The sequence below is a fragment of the Gadus macrocephalus genome, chromosome 11 (genome assembly GCF_031168955.1).
Source record: "Gadus macrocephalus chromosome 11, ASM3116895v1".
In the NCBI taxonomy this organism is placed as follows: domain Eukaryota; kingdom Metazoa; phylum Chordata; class Actinopteri; order Gadiformes; family Gadidae; genus Gadus; species Gadus macrocephalus.
Window position 1 is genome coordinate 7,101,431 of NC_082392.1, and position 21,298 is coordinate 7,122,728.

Below are 21,298 nucleotides of genomic sequence, written 5' to 3' on the forward strand. Positions count from 1 at the left end.
AGCGACAGCACGGCCAATGGGCTCCGTCCGTGCTGCAAGCTCCGACTTTAGCCCCCGTTTAACTTTAAAACGATGATGAAATGATCCTCATAAATCTTGTCCATTATGATTTACTATCCGTAACATGTATTTGTATACGACAGGCTACTACTACAATTTGCTAATTAAAAGTCTTGGCTTACTAGTCCATGACGTTGAGGTAGTACTATTGGCCACAGCAACCATGCATTGTATTTTAGGTAGGATTGGTTGTTCAGTGTATTTGTAATCATTTCTCAAATTGGGCTTCCTTTGTCAACTGTCAAATCATCAATTTAAAATGGAAGGCCCAGTTAATTAACATGTTTATGCAAGTCACACAAGAAAGTTGCCTCCATAACTTCAGTTAAAACAACTTTATTAAAAAACAAACTAAACCAATTAGTTATACAGCAATGACAGTTTAATACAAATGGTAGACAACTTTTGTACTTAGATCTTTTTTGGTGAAAAACACACAAAACTCCACATTTGGTCCAGTGGATTTATTATCTACAGCAGAGTGTGTATATATCCACATGGGGATACAAGTTTAAATAAAATAAAAATCTTCTCTCCCATCAAAGAGTTCTTCACAGGGGATTATTAAAAAACAAAACAAAAATGGTTGAGATAAATCTAAGAACTGAAGAGGAACGATGAACCATCTTCTGTGGAAGGCAGGGTCAGTTGTAAAACCTTGATGAACCACCAGAGTACCGGGATGGACCTGCAGAATAGACAGCCAAAATGAACACTGCGTCATTACAAAGGCCTAAGGATTTTAGAATCGCTTCTCATAGAAATATACAAGTGAAGTGCAAAGACAGACTACTAAAATTGTTATAGCTTATTTTCTTCTATTTGGGTTACAATAAGCCCTACCAGTCAACCACACATTAACACCAATGGTGTTTTAACAGTGCAAGGGCACAGCCAGCTTCAGGTGGAGATAAGTGATGATGTTTATGTTAAAACATAGTTCAGGAGCTTTGCATCAAAGCTCTTGGTTGCAAGACTTCTTCTGTCCGCTGAGCTACTGCTGCCGTGAAGCTGCTGAATCCATGTGCTACAGGATAGGGACATTTTATGATAAATTAAAGCAGTTCATGCCTAAGAAATTTCCGGAGTAGCGTTCTCCAGGATTGGAGACCCTCTGAGAACTTGTTGATGTACTGCCGAGAGTGGTAGAACCCTGGAAGAGAGGAGAACAGCAACATGTCACATTCAGAGAACATGCTGCCCGTCTTTAACACAGGCTGACCTTAAGCATCACTCTAGGGAGAGAAGAATCAAGCTTTTTAAAAAACACATTTACATTTGCCTCGGGTATCACGAAATAGTTGCATGCAGTCAATATGATATGAACAGCCCCTTACCCCAGAGACACTTCTGAGCCGGTACTCCATCAGCACATCTGTCAACTTCTGTGTCACCTTCAGAACAATCTGGGCATCGTCCTCGTTTTCTATCCGAAAGGTATCCTAAAAAAAATACACGCATTGCAAGAAATGGAAAAGAAGAAAAAAAAAGTATTTGTGAATTCAGTGGGATCTCGTACCAAGTTAAACATCATCTTGGCCCTTCAATTAGCAACACTCACTAGGTAACTGAGCAATGTGGAGGGCAGGCTGCCGCTCTCGGGGTGTGCTCCCATGAGGCCCGGCCTCTCCTCTGGTCTGTCTGCTGGCCTCTCCATTAGGCCGCTCCCCATCGAGTTCCCCCTAAAGTCTTCTTTGTAACCTCGACCAGGGCCGTCTCCCAGCAATCCACTGCTATCTCTTCTACCAGCCATTGAAAAACCATTTCCACCCCCACTGTGGGAAGAAGGGCCCATCTCGTCTGGGAAACGTCTAAGGTTCATGTTGGAGGCAGGGTAGTCCGGCCGGCTAGGGAAGCCTCCCATGTCCAGCTCTCCATAGTCACCAATGGAAGGATTGTGGAAAGGACCTCCATGAGTGGGATATTCTCCTTGGAACATGGGGTCAGAGAACCTGCCACCTGACGGATATCCATGTTTTTAGTACATGTAACTTCATGCAATGATCGGGAAAGGAATACAGAATGAAGCAACATACGCTCAAATGTTTAAAATTAAATGTCAAACCTAAATATGGGCCTGGTGGTCCCATAGATCCTGGTGAAGGCAAAGGCTTGGGAATAGCAGTCCGGAGACCTTGGAACGCAGGGACATCACAGGGCTCCTTAAGGATCACCTAAATTGTAGAAACAAGCACATTTAAATAATAATAGAATAATAATTAGAATGGAGGGCAAGACCAACTACCCTCAACCAAATAGTATTTATAGATTAAGCAATTTAATTATAATATTAGGAAACATCCAGAATTTTTTCTAATACAAATTACAAAAATAAATCATAGAGGGGAAGTTAATTTGCCCTGGCTCACCTTGAGTTTCCCGCTGCCCTCAGCGCTCGCCACCTCAGCTGAAGCCTCTTTAACTTTCTTTCTAAACAAAGGGTCTTTGATGGCCTCTTCCTCGTCACCCGTCACTTTAGTGGGATGAGCCCGCTTCTATAGAACACAGCAGAGAGCAGAGATGTATATTTGGTATTTTGGAACCAATTGGTGTAGTGCCAGCAGGTAGAAACTCTAAACCTAATTAAGAATTAATATATAATTTAATATTACTAGAGGCCATACAACATTCCAACCAACTACTCTTGTAAAAATATATAACTAACCATATATCTGAGACTGTGTTTCCAGCCTTTGACGTGGGCCAGCATGTCGTGCTGTAGACGGGTCACATTGCAGATTTTACACTGATAGTGTGGCGGTACAGATTTACTGGGACTACGGTACTCCCACACATACTGAAGGCCTGTGTGGGGGGGAAAAGGGTAAAGAGTAAAGCATATCAAAGTTAAAGGAGCAGGAAGTTGGTGGTGTGCTAGTGGGGTTTCATTCCAACTTACCAATGATGGGCTCATTGACTCCAGTCAACAGCATGGTGAGAGAGGGAAGGGTCTTAATGACTGTCCCTTTTGTGAACACTAGGGAAAAAAATAAACAACTTTCATATCACGCATTGCTTTAAAATATAGTGCCAGGAGTCCTTCTAAATAACATTATTGAGAATCTATTAACGGAAGGACGCTTAGAAACCCAAACACTTAGTGAGCACTTGGGCAGCATAGAGAGAGTCCCAGTTATCTTCCTCTGCTGGTGTAGGCCAGAGGCGGAGTGAAGACTCCCCTCCAGCGATGCCCAGTTCCTCACTCAACCAATCCGCAGGAGTCAAACTCCAGTGTGGACCCTCCGCAGACAGATTGTAGGAGTCTGGGTTATCAAATCAGTATTTTGACCTGGCAACCAAGTGCCTTTTCTATTTAGAATCTATGCAACATCATAGCAACCAGCCAAATGAGGCCTGCGGAACACAGACGTCATTTTATTAAGGTGAACTACTGAATATTCAACAGTTTACAACCTTGGAGATAAACTGCACTGCAGTGCAGTTACAGGAAGAGGTTGGTTACTAAAAACCACACAAACACCAGTACAAGCATTTCTAAAGTTGTTCAGAAACAAAACTCTCAAATGCTTTGAGATCTTAAAATGGAAAAACCCTGGAGTGTGAATGGGATGGCTTCCATTCGGGCTAAAGCCAAATTTAAGAATCTCATAACCCCTAGTGTGTTCTGGGATTTTATGTGGAGACTTTTAAAAGGGACTCTTGGGAGTAATAAAAGTGCCACCACTTGGAGTGGTCGATGGCACTTGCCCCACTTGCCTGGACTTACCTATGTCAGTCGAATGCAGGAACGGCTTTCTCTGTCAGAGAGAATTAACCCGGGGAGGAGAGAGATACAAAGAATTAGTGAAGGAACATGGCTTGATAAAGAGATTGAACTCTTATCCATGTCCTCCACTTCATGGAGGAAAATAACTTTATCCTCCATGTTGCCTGCGTGAGGCATTAGCATGTCACATGCTGTAGCCAGGATAATCTGGCAACCAGTCGATTCTCATTAATTGAGAACGCGCCATCAACAGCACATGTGTCCATATAGATGTTCATATATATATATATATATATATATATATATATATATATAAAGATGTAACGTAACATAAAAAACGTTGCGATACACCCAGAGAGGGGACGAAACAATGCGATTACATCAAATATACATGTAGTCCGCTATAAGTTGAAGGTTTTGTGAATCATGAAGTAACTGGCTCTCCACTTTCTGCAACAATATGCAGTCGATATCCACACATAACGGAATGGGCAGAGCAGAAGAAGCGAACCGTCCCCAGATCAGACCACTAGTAACGTAATGGCGTTCAGTGGGTAACCTTTGAGAAAGGAACCCATTCTAAGATTTCCTTTGAGCTATATTTAGAAACACAGAAATCTTTATTTCCAAAGACATACCTTAACATTCCTGAACTTGTTTTGCTGTTTCTGTACCCCGTATGGCCTCTTGGCTCTGGGTGGTTGTTGCGAAGCGGGCTGCATGTCGGAGTCTCCCATTCTACAAGGAGAGATAAAACTTGACCGCTTGAGCGTGTTCATTATAAATGTCATACGTTATAGCCATACAGTCCCTTGTAGACAGGTTGGACAGTAATGTGTAATGCAGACAATAGACGGGTAGGTTTGGACAACCAGCTATTCGCTAACGCTATGCTAATCCAATGTTATGTCATTATAAGACAAAATAGGCACCTATTTTTGTTATTATATTATACAGTATTATACTTTTATACTTTAACATACAAACAGTGAAGATAGCGCCATATTACCTGTATTAGCGGCGATTAAAAAACGACAATACTAGCCTTCGGTGGAAAAGCAACGCTAGAAAAGACCAGTAAATGAAGGACCACGAATAGAAGCTGTGGCGTTTGCCTGTTTTTAACCTTAGCCTATCCCCCTTTTGATATTTGGCTCAAACTATATCTTTATCAGCGAGAGCCTGCGATTCAATTGAATTTATAATGTATAGTGATCTTCTTTTGTTCTTTAATTTGGCTGGAAATATGGTGATGCAGGTATTAAAATGAAACCTTTTCAAGGCTAAATGGAAGACGACTTTGTAGTGGGCTCGTTTTATTTTCTGGTACTCTATAATATTTAATTTGAGGGGAATAACTGCTACACAAGAAAAAAAAAAAAAGTGGAATGTAAGGCTACATATCTTAGATATTTTAATTTCAAATGCAGATTGTTGTCATATACCAAATAGCTATAACTCTGGATACGGCGTAATGTGTTTCCTGGCGGTTCCTGGTAGCAAAACAAGGCTACCCATGGTTTAAGGACCCATCAACACGAGCTTCATGTTTGCTTTTCCTGTGAGGCATGCTTGAAAGGTTTGCTATTTTACTAATATATATTTGCACATTGTCACGTTGTTTTCAATGTATGATACCCAAACACAATAACAAAAATAAAAGATCACTTCTCAGTTGGCTATTATTGTTGATGCTGTTTGGCTCCTCGTTAAGCTACAATTTACATAAGGCTGGGTTATTCTTATTCTCTAGCAACAGAGAGCAGTGTAGTGCATATAACACGAAATTAAATTGCTTGCTTTCGGCCAGTTGTTAATACATTTTCCTTACAATTTGAGTGAGTAGTTTATTCCTTTCCCCCATTTGTGCGTTGGTCCGCTTATTTACGAAATGTATTGTAGACTACAGCTATGAAGTCCAAGGGGAAGAAGAGACAGGACGACTTCCAGAAAGTCAAGCTGAAGGTGGGAAAGAAGAAGCCCAAAGCAGATAATGCCACCAATACCAACTTCCGCTCCAAGGGAATCCATCTCTCTGAACAGTTGAAAAGAGATAGCGGCCCAACCACAAATAGACAGCTCGGCATCAATGTAAGTGTTCTCACATTTCCTTTGCTTGTCACCTTATTTTCTGTGGGTCTTTCTCTCATAACACATTGAAAAATAATAGTTTTGCTCTACGGTCCAGACTGTTTGGTTTCTGTTGGTCACAAAATCTATTCCCTTCTGCATTTAGGACCTGCTGTCCCAGCTCCACCATTACAGTGGCAACGTGAAGCTGAGTTCCTTGACGGGCTTGAGGGAGCTGCTGTTGAAGAACCCGTCGCTGCTGGAGCAGCACCTCTCCCGCCTCCTCTCTGAGGTGGCGGCCGTGTTCACAGACAAGGATGCCAATGTCCGCATTGCAGCCACAAAGTTGCTCAGGTCAGAATTCTCATTTGATAGGTTTATTCTTATCATCTGTCACCACTTATCATTCTTATCATACACTACTGCCTAGAGGGGAAGTGGTGCATGTACCTCACATTTTTACTTGTCAGCTGATACTTATTTTGGGGGAAATGGTTACATCAATGTTTAAAATGATGTCACTATGAGAAGAACATGTCTCCCTTCTCACTCTGATATGTCATCGCATAAACATCTCCATATGTTGTGCTTCTCCAGGTTTCTTGCCCAGTGTGTATCAGCAGAGAGAGTGGCTCCATTCTTCCCCCTCCTTAGTGCTCACCTGTCCTGTGCCATGACACACATTGAGGGGGGAATCCAGGAGGATGCCCTGAAGGTCCTAGACGTATTGCTCGAACACTACCCTGCCCTTCTCGCATCGCGGCCTTCTGTCCTCCTCACAAACTTCCTGGAGCTGATTTCCCACCGACGCAGCGGCGGCGGCAGCAGTAGTGGGGGGAGCAAGAAGCCCCAGGATACTATGGGGAGTAGATGGGCGCTTACAGTCAACCCCAGCAAGGCTATGACTGGTCAGCAATGGCGACTCACTGTGCTCCTCAGGTACATGGGTAACTTGACACACACATGGAGACGACGCTACAAAGCATCTCTGATTATCCCATCACAATTGGACTGCTACAAATACACATGTGAATGCTTGCTTAATGTAAGTCAGTCATTCACATGTCTGGGTCATGCTGTGATTTGCAAGCAGTCTGGGACCCTATCTGGTCTGAAACATGCATACGAACAGAAGTCCAAATTGTCCCTTCATGCTGTACTTGGTCTCCCTGCATTTCAGGCTGGGGCTTTTTATTCAGGCAGTAGTAGACGAGAGTCCGACCGAGGAGGGAGATATGTGCAGCCCAAGTGAAGGGGTGTTTGGTTCCAACGAGGAGGGAGGGCTGATCCCCCTGGATCTCAACTGGGAAGAGCTCACCTACAGCAGGACAGAGGTCAAGGTTTATGAGCATTCAGGAGCCATCCCAACTCCCCATTCCACCTTCAGGCTCCGGTATGTACCCCCTTGCATCGGCAATACATGTTTTACGTCCGCTAAGTATTCGCACCCACGAGAACGCCCCTAAATAAGGGCGTGAAACAGCTTGTACAGCAGGATGCTCAATCTTTACTTCCGTAATAGTGTGACGCCAGACAGCGACTGAAGCGCAGAAGTTGCACCTCCCAGGGCTACCCGCAACGTTTACAACTTCTCAGGGGTGTGAATTTGCAGACAATCGCGCAAAGCGTTTGACCAATCGCAACAGGCTGGGGGTGCTGACCTATCACAGCAGACTTGGCTACTCGGGAGGGGGGCCTTAATGTTACATGATATGAAACAGAACGTTTTTGAAAGATGTTGAAATTGGTTTTTCAGAAATGAACAGTGTGGGAATAATAAGAGGTATTTTAAACATACAGGCATGAGGCATGTAAACCTTTTCTAGTAGTACCCCCAAATGTAATTATTTACCATGATATGGGATCTTTAATATGAAGTGTTCAGAACCCCAAAAAACAATCTGTCAATCTTTGTAATGAGGTCTACATGCTCTCTGATGCCCTCCTTCTGTTTCATTCTGCAGGCCAGAGGTGGAGCTTGGAGCCGGAGTAGGGGAGGGCCTGGGCTCTGCTGAAGCAGTTCAGAACTTTGCCGCCACCCTGGTGCCCCTGCTGCTGGAGGTGTGGGTGGAGGCCACTGCCACTGACTCTACATGGAACAGCAGCGAGGGGGCCCAGCTGCTTACCCCGGATGCAATGTCCATCATGTTCCAGGTGCTGTCCATCCTGCAGCTGCTGAGGAAACTGGCTCCACAGAAGGAGCACCAGGACATACTGGTGAGGAAAACACCAGTATGCAATGGTTCTGTCGTAGAAAGAGTGTCTTGATTTTAGTAAGTAACAGCCAAGATGTTCTCTGTGTAGGACACCTGGTTCCGCAGCGAATACCTGGAGAATTTTAAACAGCACTTCATGAAAAACTTTCCCTATGGCGTCCTAGACGCCCCGAAGCAGCGGAGAAAGCCTGATCTCAAGAGGTGAGGAATCTAAATACATTAAAACAGGCGGGGAGATTTCTCTTTCATCCCCTGCATAATCAACAGCATGAAACAGTCAATGCACAAATGTAGGAACTAGGAAGTCCATTGTTACAATTGATGTATGGGTTTCATTATAAAATAGACATGGACATTAATGGATGACTATCAAATGTATGCTAAATATTTGTAATAATATCAGTAATATGTTAAATTTCAACCAAAGTTCATTTTGTGCTCTAATCTTTGCTAAAATATTAGTTTTCAACACCATGGCGATACTTCCCCTTGTCTACATTCACTGTAATCTTACCTCATACTGGGTCAACTAGAATGAAGCAGATGCCGGCTCTCCCCGCGCCTACGGTGGAGCCCCTGGGACTCAACATCACCTTGTGCCAGGTGATGGTGGCCCTCAGCCAGCGGCAGGACGCCGGCAAGGACAAAGACGCCGACTGGCTGCTGCCCCTCAGGACGTTTGTCCGCGACACCCTGGCCAACGGAGTGAAGCTCAGCTACAAGCAGCTCCACATGCTGCTGGAGGCCGTGTGGAAGATGTTGCTCAAGGAGAGCAGCAGAGGTGCAGTGTTGGCGCTGACTGCTACTTGATGTGTTGGCCTCTCCGTTTGAAACGGTTCACTCTCAAGAGTATTGAATAGGGAGAGTTTAACTGAGGTATTTCTTGGCAAAGTGGGACTTATAAAGTAGAAAAATACGCTGTTTTGGGTCTTTGAATAGTTTGCAATACGTCTGTCTGTCTTCAATATTTGAACAGATATACCTTGGTTGGTCATTTTTCTGGATATTTAAATGTTGTACCAACTAGTATACCAACTAGCTGTTTGGGGACATTCCCTGGTTGTGGGGTTTTCTTTGTTGTATAAATCCATTCTATTGCAAACACAGTTATAATATAAAAGGAGAAAAAAAACGTAGATTTACAACAGCTTGTCTGATTATTTCATTGTACACAATGTGCACTAGCTCCTTTTAGGTAATATACTTGTGATTCAGTATTAGGCCAACCCATTTGACCAATGGGTTTTCATTCTTAAAGTCGCTGTCTTGATTATCAATGTCCATTTTTGCAGCCCTGACTGAGGACCTCTTGGCTGCGGTTTACATCCACTACCAGCAGAGGAAACTGACTCTACCGACCCGGTCATTACTGTTGTCCTTCTTCAGCAAGCTCTATCTCCAGGAACAAGGACACGCACACATAGCCAGGTAGCCAGCATCAATTCATCCTTTTTTGTTTTGTAGCACACTATTCCTTTTTATAGAAAGTAGCACGTAACAAGTTTCCCAAAAAGTTGTAGACGTTTCTCATCCTATTTAGCTTTTTATTGCCATGTTATTATCTGAAGGACTTTTGACTTTGAAGCCTGTATTTGTCTTTAGTGTAGGACGGTAATGTGGAAAGGCCCTGCTAGTTTTTGTTCATAAAGTAACAGCTAAAACTCCTCTGCCCCTATTGTTTCGCACCATAATCCAACACTCTGTTCTCTGTCTTCTCCAGGAGTAGGGTGCTGGGTCGATGGCTGGCCGCTCTCCCCATTCAGCTGTGCCAACTGGGCCACCGTAACCCGGCGCTGTCTGCCAGGCTCATCCTGTCCATCCAGGCCGCTGCCTCCAGGGGCAACAAGGAACTGCTCAGCAGTCTGCAGAGCAACGCCTGCAGGATCTATGGTAATGAACATTCGTTTCAAATCAACCTTTCCTCATTGAGACGTTGTGATCACAATATATTGTTTTGTATGTGGGTCACATTGACATGTTAGGTAGACAAAACATGTTTGACTGCAGTCTTTTCTCTGTTAGTTGCTTCAATGTGTAGTTACAGATGGAGATGGATATAGGAGAGTATCCAACTTGGATCATGTATAAGAATGTGTATACACAATAGTTAATTAATAATAGTGTACTTGATAGAGGAACGGCACAAGGACTCGACCGGCCCCCTCGAAGTGTGACATGTTCTGCCGATCAGCACTAGGGGGCAGTGTTGTGCCACGCATGCATCAGAATAACTTGGTCCAGATTTAATATCAACCCCTGGCAGAGAGCAATCAGGGCAGATCTGGATCATGGTTATAGATGATATGTCTTTGTGCTGTTACACAGACAGACCTATTTGACTCCAAATACCCCCTTCCCTCCCCCCTTTACATAAATCTGTTCCCGGTCACATTTATGAGAGAGTGTTGTAAGCACACACATAGCCAGGGGTAAGACATCGGTTGCTGGGCTGGTGTGGCAGGGAAAAGGGAGGGAGGGAGGGCTATGGGCTGGGCAGGGCCGGGGGGGGGGGGGGGGGGGGGATGGATTAACGGTCTAATAGAAACTGCCGTAGAGCCGGCAATTCACCATCACAAGACTCCTTTTGTCTGCTGGGTTTCTGACATCAGCATGTGCGTCAGAGGAGCAACAGGACAGCACACACACACAGACTATTATCTGATCACTCACTACTGTGGATACGCCTGTCTAGTCTGGCTTCCCCACCGTACGTTCCTGCGTCCAATGGCGTTCCTCGCCAGAGAGGCCGCGTGCCGGCGCAGCGTCAGCGCCACTGACTGAGGACCTGCGTCCACAGATCCCCAGGAAGGGGTGGCCGTGCTGCTGCCCGCCAAGTCCCAACAGCGCCTGGTGCAGCTGCTGTACTTCCTACCCAAGATGCCCCAGCCCCTGCTGGCCAACCTGAGCCGCTGCTGCACTGCAGGGCGCATCTCTGCGGGCCTGGCGGCCTCCCTGATCCGCATCATACACCTCAGGTGGGTCCCGGGGGCCCTGGGGCAACGGGCACTCACACCGTCTCTTACAGGGGTTGGGTCGGGGTTGTGTTGGGAGTGCGTGTGCAGAGGGAAAACATCAGTCACTTGTGGTTACCGAGGAGACGGCTGACGGTAGTGGGATGTGCCCGGTAATAGAATCAAGCAATTAAACAAAAGAGAAGACTGACGGACCGACGCAACGAGACACGGCCAGGTTTGCTGAAGAGCCGCAGCACAACCATTGGAGGGCAGTGTTGGGTTTTAGCTCGCTCTAAATGTAGTCTTTTCCCCTCGATGGGTTCTGATAAGGATATCTCATCAATGGCAAAAACATTTGAGACGTGCGTGCGTGCGTGCGTGTGCGTGTGCGTGCGTGCGTGCGTGCGTGTGTGTGTGTGTGTGTGTGTGTGTGTGTGTGTGTGTCTGAAGTACAAAGAGCTCTTTGGGACACTGGAATTCGGCCTCCTTGGAGCACTGAGATAATTCCCCAGCCTCCGGGGCCTGAGCAGAAGACACTGTTAGGCACACACACATTTCCTCTTCCTACACATTTATCCTCGGCTGGTCTACAGTAATATGACTACTAAAATATCAGGCCTGTTGCACCAGTTACTCATTTGCGCATGTGCCAAGCAGCCTGCAGCTCACACACGCACGCGCAAACGCATACATACACCGCAAGCACGCACATACACACCGCACACACACATACATACACACACACACCGCACGTCTAGACAAAGGCACACACACACACACACACACACACACACACACACACACACACACACACACACACACACACACACACACACACACACACACACACACACACACACACACACACACACACACACACACACACACACACACACACACACACCGCACGTCTAGACAAAGGCAGCGACACACACACACACACACACCGCAGGTCTAGACAAAGGCAGCGACACACACACACACACACACACACACACACACACACACACACACACACCGTACGTCAAGAAAAGGCAGCGACGCACTAGCCAACCTAAGACATTATGTTTTTAAACATAACGGCTCCGCCATCGATGCACGCAATAAGAACACACACACACGCGCACTCACCACAGCGACACTTGCCCAGGTAAGACGTTATGGGCCGATTGCTCTGTCGCTAGCTTAGCCACTTTTTAGAGTTTAACACGGGTTTAAACTCGTGGGTGACTCAAGCAGTCACGTGACGTCTTAAGCTCCATTGCTGTGTCATATGTACTTGTGGTTTAACCTGCAGCTGCGTTATACCTTGATCTCAATTGCTGTGTCTTCAGAGAAATTCACATCAGACACTAGAGGGCGTATTTTGTGCGTGTTAGTCTAATCTCGCAACTGACGTGGTTTTAGAGGAGACTAAACCAGTTTGCTGGATGAAACAAGGCTCCATCATAACCAACACACACACAGAATTTGTTTTATGAATAATAGGTATGCACGTATTACACCAGGTAGGCCTTCAGTACAATACAGGCTACAATATAGGAGTTGCTTAAAGTGCTAGAACTAAAACTCTACAAAGAACAGATTATTTGTATGTAAAAAAAATAAATGAACGCACAGAGGATCGTACCATTCAACGAAACATAAAAAGGTCAATGCTTAACTAAAATGGTCCTAACTCTCCTTATCCGAGAATTGAAAGGCGTGACATTACCCTAATTACTCACATAGGCCTATTAGTTAATCTTCAATTAATTAAGTAATCACGTTTGCATACACACACCAAGAGAAAACAATGACAAGTAATTGATTGACGTAGGTGAGGGCAGATTCCAGACTCAGATTTCCACAAAAAGTAGCCTTGACAATCTATGTCAACATTATTAGCGTTTTTATTATATTAAAGTTCATTTTACATTCCCATTAAGTTTTTGTTGGTAATTATAGCACAAAATGCATCCACCATGAAGTTGAAGACTGCATCTGCTCTGGGGTATACTAGAATCAGCTAGGAATCAGCTGATCCTGTACGAGTCGTTACACAGCAATCACGTTCAACCTCGTGCGCAGCTGCGTGTTAAACTCCAAAACCTCTGTTTTAAGGAGTACGGTTTTAATGCGCAGCACAGCTAGCGCAATGCTAACTGACAGAGCAATCGGCCCTATGTTTTTAAACATAACGGCTCCGCCATCGACACACGCGCAGGTAAGAACACAAAACGCATGCGCACACACCGCAGCGACACTCCCCATTAAACATAACGGCTCCGCCATCGACACACGCACAGGTAAGAACACATACGCAGGCGCACACACTGCAGCGACGTTATGTTTTTAAACATAACTGCTCCGCCATCGACACACAAGCCCAGGTACAAACACACACGCAAAGGTAAAAACACACGCACAAACCGCAGAGACACACTCGCCCAGGTAAGACGTTCTGTCTATAGACTGTATAAATTGCAATAAAAGAATCAAAGAGACAATTTCTCACCTCGACAAGCAACGGCGGGTCGTTCATTTTGTCGTATAAAAACCGTTGAATTCTAACATTGCACCGACCGGCATATCAACACATAAGTCACGTGATCTTAAAGAGACAGCGTCCCTATAACACAGAACGAAAACATGTCAATAACACCGTACGGTGAATTATGTCTATTGAGTCCACCACAAGACTTTGTTGCTCAAATGTAATATTACCCTCCTCCTTGAGCCTCCCGAAGCTCCTTTTCAGCCCAAAATAAAAGTAAAAGCTATTCAATAATTGATTTGCATGCATAGTATGCTACACTTTCCATTGAACAATTACCCCTGTTACCATAAATTAACTATTTTATAATGTAATGAAATGCTCACACACTAGCTGCTTCCAGACACGCGTGTAAGTCCGGATATTTTTCCTGATGGGCCGTATGTGTGAACAACATATCCTGACATTTGTACCCTGAAAATCTCCTGAATAATACTACCCCTGAGGTAGTATTTTCTCCTTAGGAAATATAAATTACCTTATATTTGAATGAGGAGTAGGAAGTCGGTATTTCTCACACCACTTCATTGGGCGTGTTGATGACGCTTCTGCATGTCATTGAGTGGCCCCCTAAATGATAATCAGCCAGTTGCCTTTTGTTCGCTGAATGGTAAAAATGTTTTAAATGTTGGTACTGCTTTTAAGTCATTTGTGGTGAACGAATGTTATACGATGTAAAGTTACAGCGAAAATGTTGTTATATTATTTGCTCAGAAATTTGTTTCATATTCAACTGGGGTTTCCACATTATTGCTATGGGTTCAATAACAACTAGAGTGTTGAGCGCTCGCAACGCTCCCGCGAAAACTATAGTATACTCTATGGTAGACGCACATGTAGTGTACAGACTATATAGAGACTGCAGCATGATTCAGGTACTTTTGGTACAACTTGGCAATACAGGGGGATTGGAATAAAGAAAACAACGTTAGATGCTGGAATGTGACGGAGAATTTGTATTAAAGGAATGCAGACAAAACAATAATGCAGCTTAATCGCAATTTATTTATTTATTTATTTATTTCCATTTAGCAATAAACCCGGTGAATAGTAAAAAGTACTCGAGTTCAAAGCTGACACCCTTTGACTGGAAACAATAATTAGATTGCATGGTATATAGTGTACCCTGAGTTAGTAAAGGGTGGTGGTAATGCAATTCATAACAATGATGATGAGTGAACTGCAAGTCACATGTATTGTCCTCCAGGTCCTCTCTGAGTGGCTGGAGCATTGGCAGCCAGGACACCGCTCTGCAGGACGTGGACTACGTCAGCTTCCTCTTCTCAACGCTGACCGGATTCTCCTCTGAAGACCTGGCCTCGCTGCAGGACGCCCCCGATGACAGCACCCTCCCGCCCTCCCCCCTGTCCCCCCTCAGCCTCTACCCCACCCTCCTGGAGCAGTTCACACACCACTGGGACGTGGTCGAGGTGTGTCCGCTGGCTCATGTTTATCCCCACACTCCAGGCCACTGCCCTCCTGACGACGGCACCTAGCGACGGTCCAACAGGGGAGGTGCAAGTGAAAGAGGCAGGAGTATTGAAAGTGTTGATATTCTGGCCTCAGCTCAAGTCTTCCAGTTCCCTCTGGACGGACACACACATACTCCCACTCACACACACACACCTGGGGGGGGGGGGGGGGGGGGTTATCATGGTGCTATGGCCCGAGAGGTAAGGGGGGGGGGGGGTGTATCATGGTGCTACGGCCCGAGAGGGGAAACTTTATCGCGTGGCACAGGTTGGGAGATGCGTGGTTATCGGGCATGAAGGGGGAGACGCAGGAATGCTAATGAGAGCCCATAGCGTGATTGAAGTGACATTTCCTGCTGAAACATGTAGCTTTAACGTAACCGCGCCCGGGGGCCGGCGAGCGCACGTGTGTGAGGTGGGGACTGTAATCACTAATTTAGCACCTCAATTAAGGCCTTAGATTCCGCCCCTCTCATCTCCCTGTCTGAGCCACTCACAGGTGATTGGCAGGGAGGCGGAGGGGGCGATGGGGGGGGGGGGGGGGGGGGGCAGTTGGGGGGCAGGCGGAGGGGACAGTATTGAGGGATGGACTGTGCCGGCTCGGATCTGAACTAATGAGACAGGATTGTTTTTAATGGTGGGGAAAATGCCATCAGGTGCACAGGTCACTCACTCGCACACACGCAGCTCTGCAGCACAACACCTACACACTTACATGCACACTTTTCAATTTGAATTTGAAGTCCAATGAGTTGAATTGTGGATTTTTAAATGAATGACAAGAAGGGGGGTCTGGTTGATCCAGTTACCCCTGTAAATCTCCTGTCTCGACTCCAACCCCGGAGGTCTTCAGCGAGCGTAAAACACCACAGAACACATTCCCTATGGTAAAGGCTGTCTTTATTAGAATTCATTTGAAAATTACATTTCCGAATAATCGGAAAGCACATCAATGAAGACGTCAGAAATGGGTATCTGAGAGTGTGATGATCTGTAATGCACTTTAAATGTAGTTAGTGTGCAGTGATTCCAGATAAAGATGGTCTTTCTTCTTTTCATTCCCAGGAGGTCTGCCATTGTCTCGAGACATTCGGATCACAGTCGCAATGCTTTGACATTCTGCAGAATGCCATCTGCAAATACCTGGTAGGGAAAGATCAACATCAAGAAAGAAAGGCATCAATTCAAATTTCAAACTGCATTTTTCTCTGATATATCAGGATATCGTGTGTGTGTGTGTGTGTGTGTGTGTGTGTGTGTGTGTGTGTGTGTGTGTGTGTGTGTGTGTGTGTGTGTGTGTGTGTGTGTGTGTGTGTGTGTGTGTGTGTGTGTGTGTGTGTGTGTGTGTGTGTGTGTCAGGGTAAGCTGGGCGTGGTGCCTGACAGCCTGGCTGCGGGGCTGCTCAGAGCGGTGTCCAGGCTGCTGGAGCTGTCCGTGCTGCCCAGTGAGCCCATGCTGCACTTCCTGGCCCAGTGCTGCCTCAGCCTGCTGGCCCTACTCGTCACCCTCCAGCAGGAGGCGCCCTCACAGACCACACACAAGAGGTGGGCCTTGGTTGTGGGTAGACACGTGGCCCTTCTATAGACTTGGGGTGGCTGTCTCGACTCTCGTGACCTCTTTAACTACAGCCTGTAGGGGGCAGCCTTGGGCCTTCCCTGGAGACTTGTCACCTGCCTTTTGTTCACTTTATCAACTTTATGTTTTTATCATGCATATTTTCATCAGTTGAACTGATTAATTAATTATAGTAAGATATTGTGGTTATAGAAGGGCACGACTTACATATAACAGACATGACAAATGATTAACCATTTTATGTTGATTTAAACATAAAGGAAATTCCATAGCAAAAAAATAACAAATCATTAATCTATTAGTCCATGTTGAGTATTAGCCATAAGGTGAGTATTATACATGCATACATACATTTATCAACAAATGTACATTTGGAAAATGACTGGCTGGCATTGAACGATCTACAACCAGTCCATCAAGTCCATCTAGTTCAGATTACTTTGAGGCGTGCTTTATTGATGGATGGTGTTGCCGGCGGAGTATGCAAGGCTCCATAGCTCAGTGGTTAGAGCACTGGTCTTGTAAACCAGGGGTCGCGAGTTCAAATCTCGCTGGGGCCTGAATCATCATTTTCTCCCACCCGTTATGTGATCCTCTCTACCCTTATTTGTGTTTTTCCTTCCTCTGCAGGGAGGCGATATGGAGCGCGTGTGTGTCCGCGCTGGCCAACGTGCCGCGGCTGCTGCGTGCCATCCTGCAGGCGCTGCGGGTCGGGGACCTGTGTGAAGAGGAGCTGCCGCAGCTGGGCCAGATCCTGTCCATGATGCTGCAGCACACGCCGCTCCGCAGCCACCTGCTGGCCAACACGGCCCTGCTGCAGCACATCATCCAGGAGCTCACGGTAACCCAGGAGACCTTCAGACACACCTCTTCTGCTGAACCTCCTTCTGACCTCCTTCACTTGTAATCTCCTTGTTTTGATTCTACCTTTCTGCTAGGCATCAGTTACTGATTGGTAGTTTGTGGTTTTTGACTTGATTATTTTTCTCGCTGCTTTCCTGGCTGAGCACTTTTCACTGTTCTGCACGAAAGTTTGATTTGATGGTTGATGAACTTGATTGGAACAGCTAGACTTGTCGTTTGTGTTTGACCTTTGTGGTTGTGAATAGCTGGACTTGTAGCTGTGGTATGTGTTTGACCCGTGGTTGTGAATAGCTGGACTCTTTAGCTTTGTGTCTGACCCGTGTGCTGTTGTCTTCCAGAGGTACTCTCACGGGGAGACCAGGGAGCAGTGGCTGACGGACCTGCTGTATTGTTACAGCGTCACCATGGCCCACGCCTCCACCGCTCACCGCGGGAGCCTGGGGCTGAGGGACATGTACTGACCCGACCAGCGAGGACCAAACCCAGCCCTGCTTCCCTTCACCATCACCCTGGATCTGGATGTGACGGCGCTCATTCAAACGCAATGCAAGGGAAATGTTTAGAAACAGACGATGGAATTCTTATTGTGATAAGGATTAAGTATTTCTTTTTTAAAACCATGCCTTGACTTTTTTGATCATTCTTGTTTTTGCATTTGTAAAACGCAACATTGTAATGCTGTATGTTGGCTTATCTGTCTGAATTTTCTAAAATTAAATGAAAAGGAAAAAGCAAAAAAACGTTTTCAATTTGTTTATTTTTTAGAGTTACCTCAAACATACACGTAAGAATACACATTACGAGGTATATACTTATAACACAAGTGGAAATTGTAGTACAAGTTTAGATTTAGTTTGTGCAAGATGCAAATGCCAATTGGCAAAGATGGCAATGAGAGAGCAGCCTGCTGTGTTCCACGTGTTGGGCTGCAGGTGGGCAGGCTGTATCACTGGCTGCTGATTGACTGCCTCACTCCCCTCAACAGAAAGGTTATCAGTGTGTGTTTGTGCGTACATGCACTATTCTGTGTTTCCTTCCACAATGGATTAAAGGTTATCTTTTACACACAACTCAGTCAAATTAACCCCGCCTGTGAGGTCATCAGCCTGGTGTCATGGACATTCCTTTTTTTTTTTTTACAAAACACTTATTGTACCCCTCCCCAGTACAGCTATAGAAGGGAAGGCAGGCTGCCAGCTTGGATATGTGTGTTGTGTGTGTTTAACAAGCCACAGCCATGACCACCTGTTTGTGAAGCCCAGGTAGGCGAGACAACCATTTAATTCCTCTCACTGTGGTTCACCTGTGAACCACAGTCATTTAACTCGTAATCCAAAGCCAATCGTTTTTTATCCTTGTTCGGTCAGGATCTCAGCGGCTTCAACACTACACCGTTCATCTCCATATTAGGTCCTGTGTTACTTGGTTATTTTTATATCATTAAGAAGTTATAGGATTGAATATTTATGAGACTATCGAGGCAGTCAATGTGGCAAATATGGATAGTTTCCTCCGCTGGTTGCAAACGTCCTCCAGACCGCTGTGTGGACTGGGAGACGTCCGAGACGTCTGTTATTGGACAGTATAGTGTGAAGCGGTCTCAGTACTTCCCCCGACCCCTGCACGCCTGTCCAGAGCTCTGGGGTCTCAGGTGGTACGAGTACTGGGTGGCCTGGCTAAGGGTGTCCCCCAGGTGGACGCAGTCTATCCCACTCACTGTGGGAGCAGAACAAAACAACTACGTCAGGGGACTGTGGTGGGTTAGAATGCAGTATGTGTGTGTGTGTGTGTGTGTGTGTTTGATGCCTACGCTGACTCCCGGTGCGTAGAGACAAGTCCAGGAGCATCTGTGATTGGGCGCTTCTGAGGGAGCGCCCCCGTCTGGCCATGGAGTTTCCTGAAAACAAGAGATGGTAAACATCATCAGTATTTAGCCAAAGCTGTTATCAAAAGAGTGATGTCATTAAGCAGATAGTGGGGGCAGGAGTATTGCTCAAGGATGCTTTCTGGTCGGGTGCGTTGGGAATCAAACCCAGAACCCTTCTTTGAATACACTATCATTTTTAATTTTCTCAGAGATGCTTCTGATGTGTGCTCCCTCTAGATCACTCAGGTCCTCTGGCCCTGGCCTCTGAGTTGTTGCCTGGTGATGACAGAGACCTATGGGGAGGCGGCCTCTAGTGTCTCTGGTCCTTGCCTCTGGAACAGCCTGCCAGAGGAGCTCAGGACATCACAATCTGTGAACACCTTTAAAAGAAAACTAAAACATATTTCATTCAGCTTTCTCTTAATCCCTTTTATTTATTTGTGTTTATTTTCATTGTTGTTAAGCACCTTGTATTGCAATTTTGTACAAAAGGCACTATGTCATTTTATAATTGTAATTTTATATTTAAATGGATATTTAGGAGAAAATAATTCCAAGTTGATACTCTCGAGGTTACTTTCTACAAACACCAGTCTTGTCAACTGGTCTGGCGCCTTCAGTGAGCACATCGTTGGGTGTGGTGCCAGCGAATGAACTGGGTGTGTATGTCTTTCTGAATCGACTCTGCAAAGATCTACTACAGTCAAGGCTCCATAGCTCAGTGGTTAGAGCACTGGTCTTGTAAACCAGGGGTCGTGAGTTCAATTCTCGCTGGGGCCTATGTGATCAAAGGATGGTCTCTCCATCACATTTTCACACCTGGAAAATAATTGGCAGGTAATCGGATGTACCATCTGTCGTAAGTGACTACGCGATCGTTGATTCTGTGCCATTTTCTCCAAGGACGCTGATTGGTTCCGACAGACCAATTTGCAAATGCATATTATTCTGGATTTTCAGTTTATTTTATTATACTTTTTTGGTATTTAGCAGACGCTTTATCCAAAGCGACCGGGGCCAGTCTCCCCTAGGGCAATCTGGGGTTAAGTGCCTTGCTCAAGGGCACAATGGTGACAGCGGGATTCATTCAGGTCATTTCAGTTCATCCACGGGGCAGCAACGATGGTAGACAAAAATACCTCTGGACGAAACAGGATAGACCTAAAACCAATCATCAGCTCAACTTGCATCAAATTATGTCGGAAGAAAGGCAAAACATCTTTCTTATGAAAAAGGAAGAAGGTGCAGTGGTTTGTTCTTCCTGAAGAGAAAGTATGCTGCCCAGTTAGCTTAGTGTCATGATAGTGGAGTATCGGACCTTGTCTGCTGGATATGTGTCTGAGCGGGGTTCAGGACTGGCAGAGCAAATCAAACATGAGTTTGTAGGGTCATCTGGTTCCCAGGCTGGGTGAAGCCTTGCTAACAGCCTGATGAACAGGCTGCTACTAGAATACATGCATAGCATCAGCTCTGGGCTGAGCACTGAATTCTGTTGCTTTCAGGGACCAAAGGCATCACAGGGCCCCGAGATACGCATATAATGAAATAAGTCATTCAAAAAATAGTCTAATTGAATTTAATTTTAATCCATTCCCTACCACAATTCCTGGCCATGTGCAACCCCCCCCCCTCCCCCTCTACCTACACACCTACACACCAAAACATGAGAGTGAGGGAGAATAGGTTTGGTAAATGTGTGTGTGGCTCCATGTGGCGTTTGCGTGTGTGTGTGTGTTCTGCAGATAGCTCCATGCAGTCGCCTGACATTCCCCCTGACAGCTCTGAACTTTTCAGAGAGCCAGGACTGTCAGACCCAAGGAGAAGAGAGAGAGAGAGAGAGAGAGAGAGAGAGAGAGAGAGAGAGAGAGAGAGAGAGAGAGAGAGAGAGAGAGAGAGATGGATAGGAGCGAGACGGTGAGGAGGATGGGTGGGCTACAGCGTTAGAAGGTAGGGGTCT

At 45.6% G+C, this 21,298-nt stretch overlaps 3 protein-coding genes and 2 non-coding genes across 7 annotated transcripts in view; 3 read left to right on the forward strand and 2 right to left on the reverse strand.

Annotated features, from left to right (window-relative positions):
- Positions 1-380: 380 nt before the first annotated feature.
- On the reverse strand, positions 381-4,938 carry si:ch211-197h24.6 (uncharacterized). Of its 2 annotated transcripts, XM_060066035.1 has the most exons (11): positions 4,797-4,938; positions 4,426-4,525; positions 3,788-3,818; positions 2,960-3,037; positions 2,726-2,865; positions 2,430-2,555; positions 2,126-2,234; positions 1,622-2,019; positions 1,398-1,502; positions 1,132-1,213; positions 381-748 (listed from the first exon to the last, which is right to left on the reverse strand). In XM_060066035.1, exons 2-11 carry the CDS (start codon positions 4,522-4,524, stop codon positions 705-707), a joined length of 1,212 nt encoding a protein of 403 aa, XP_059922018.1. In that variant the 5' UTR covers position 4,525; positions 4,797-4,938; the 3' UTR covers positions 381-704. The 2 variants fall into 2 exon arrangements, with proteins under 2 accessions (XP_059922018.1, XP_059922019.1); XM_060066036.1 differs by lacking the exons at positions 3,788-3,818; positions 4,797-4,938 and having other exon boundaries at positions 4,426-4,531.
- A 159-nt stretch (positions 4,939-5,097) lies between these two features.
- tex10 (testis expressed 10) lies at positions 5,098-18,231 on the forward strand. Its single transcript, XM_060066029.1, has 16 exons — positions 5,098-5,366; positions 5,690-5,878; positions 6,024-6,211; positions 6,455-6,796; positions 7,038-7,250; positions 7,822-8,074; positions 8,162-8,274; positions 8,607-8,854; positions 9,366-9,501; positions 9,794-9,963; positions 10,871-11,048; positions 14,771-14,993; positions 16,101-16,181; positions 16,395-16,579; positions 17,241-17,451; positions 17,813-18,231. Exons 2-16 carry the CDS (start codon positions 5,699-5,701, stop codon positions 17,933-17,935), a joined length of 2,844 nt encoding a protein of 947 aa, XP_059922012.1. The 5' UTR covers positions 5,098-5,366; positions 5,690-5,698; the 3' UTR covers positions 17,936-18,231.
- Positions 17,098-17,170, forward strand: trnat-ugu (transfer RNA threonine (anticodon UGU)). Its single transcript has one exon. It is a non-coding gene; the product is annotated as a tRNA-Thr (tRNA).
- Positions 18,213-21,298, reverse strand: part of invs (inversin) — a 25,521-nt gene continuing 22,435 nt past the window's right edge. For both annotated transcript variants that reach the window (XM_060066023.1, XM_060066024.1), the window contains 2 exons: positions 19,285-19,371; positions 18,213-19,190 (listed from right to left, as the gene is read on the reverse strand). In XM_060066023.1, coding sequence (XP_059922006.1) covers positions 19,075-19,190; positions 19,285-19,371 — 203 coding nt within the window. In that variant the 3' untranslated portion in view covers positions 18,213-19,074. The remainder of the gene's footprint in view (positions 19,191-19,284; positions 19,372-21,298) is intronic.
- On the forward strand, positions 20,049-20,121 carry trnat-ugu (transfer RNA threonine (anticodon UGU)). The gene has a single exon. It is a non-coding gene; the product is annotated as a tRNA-Thr (tRNA).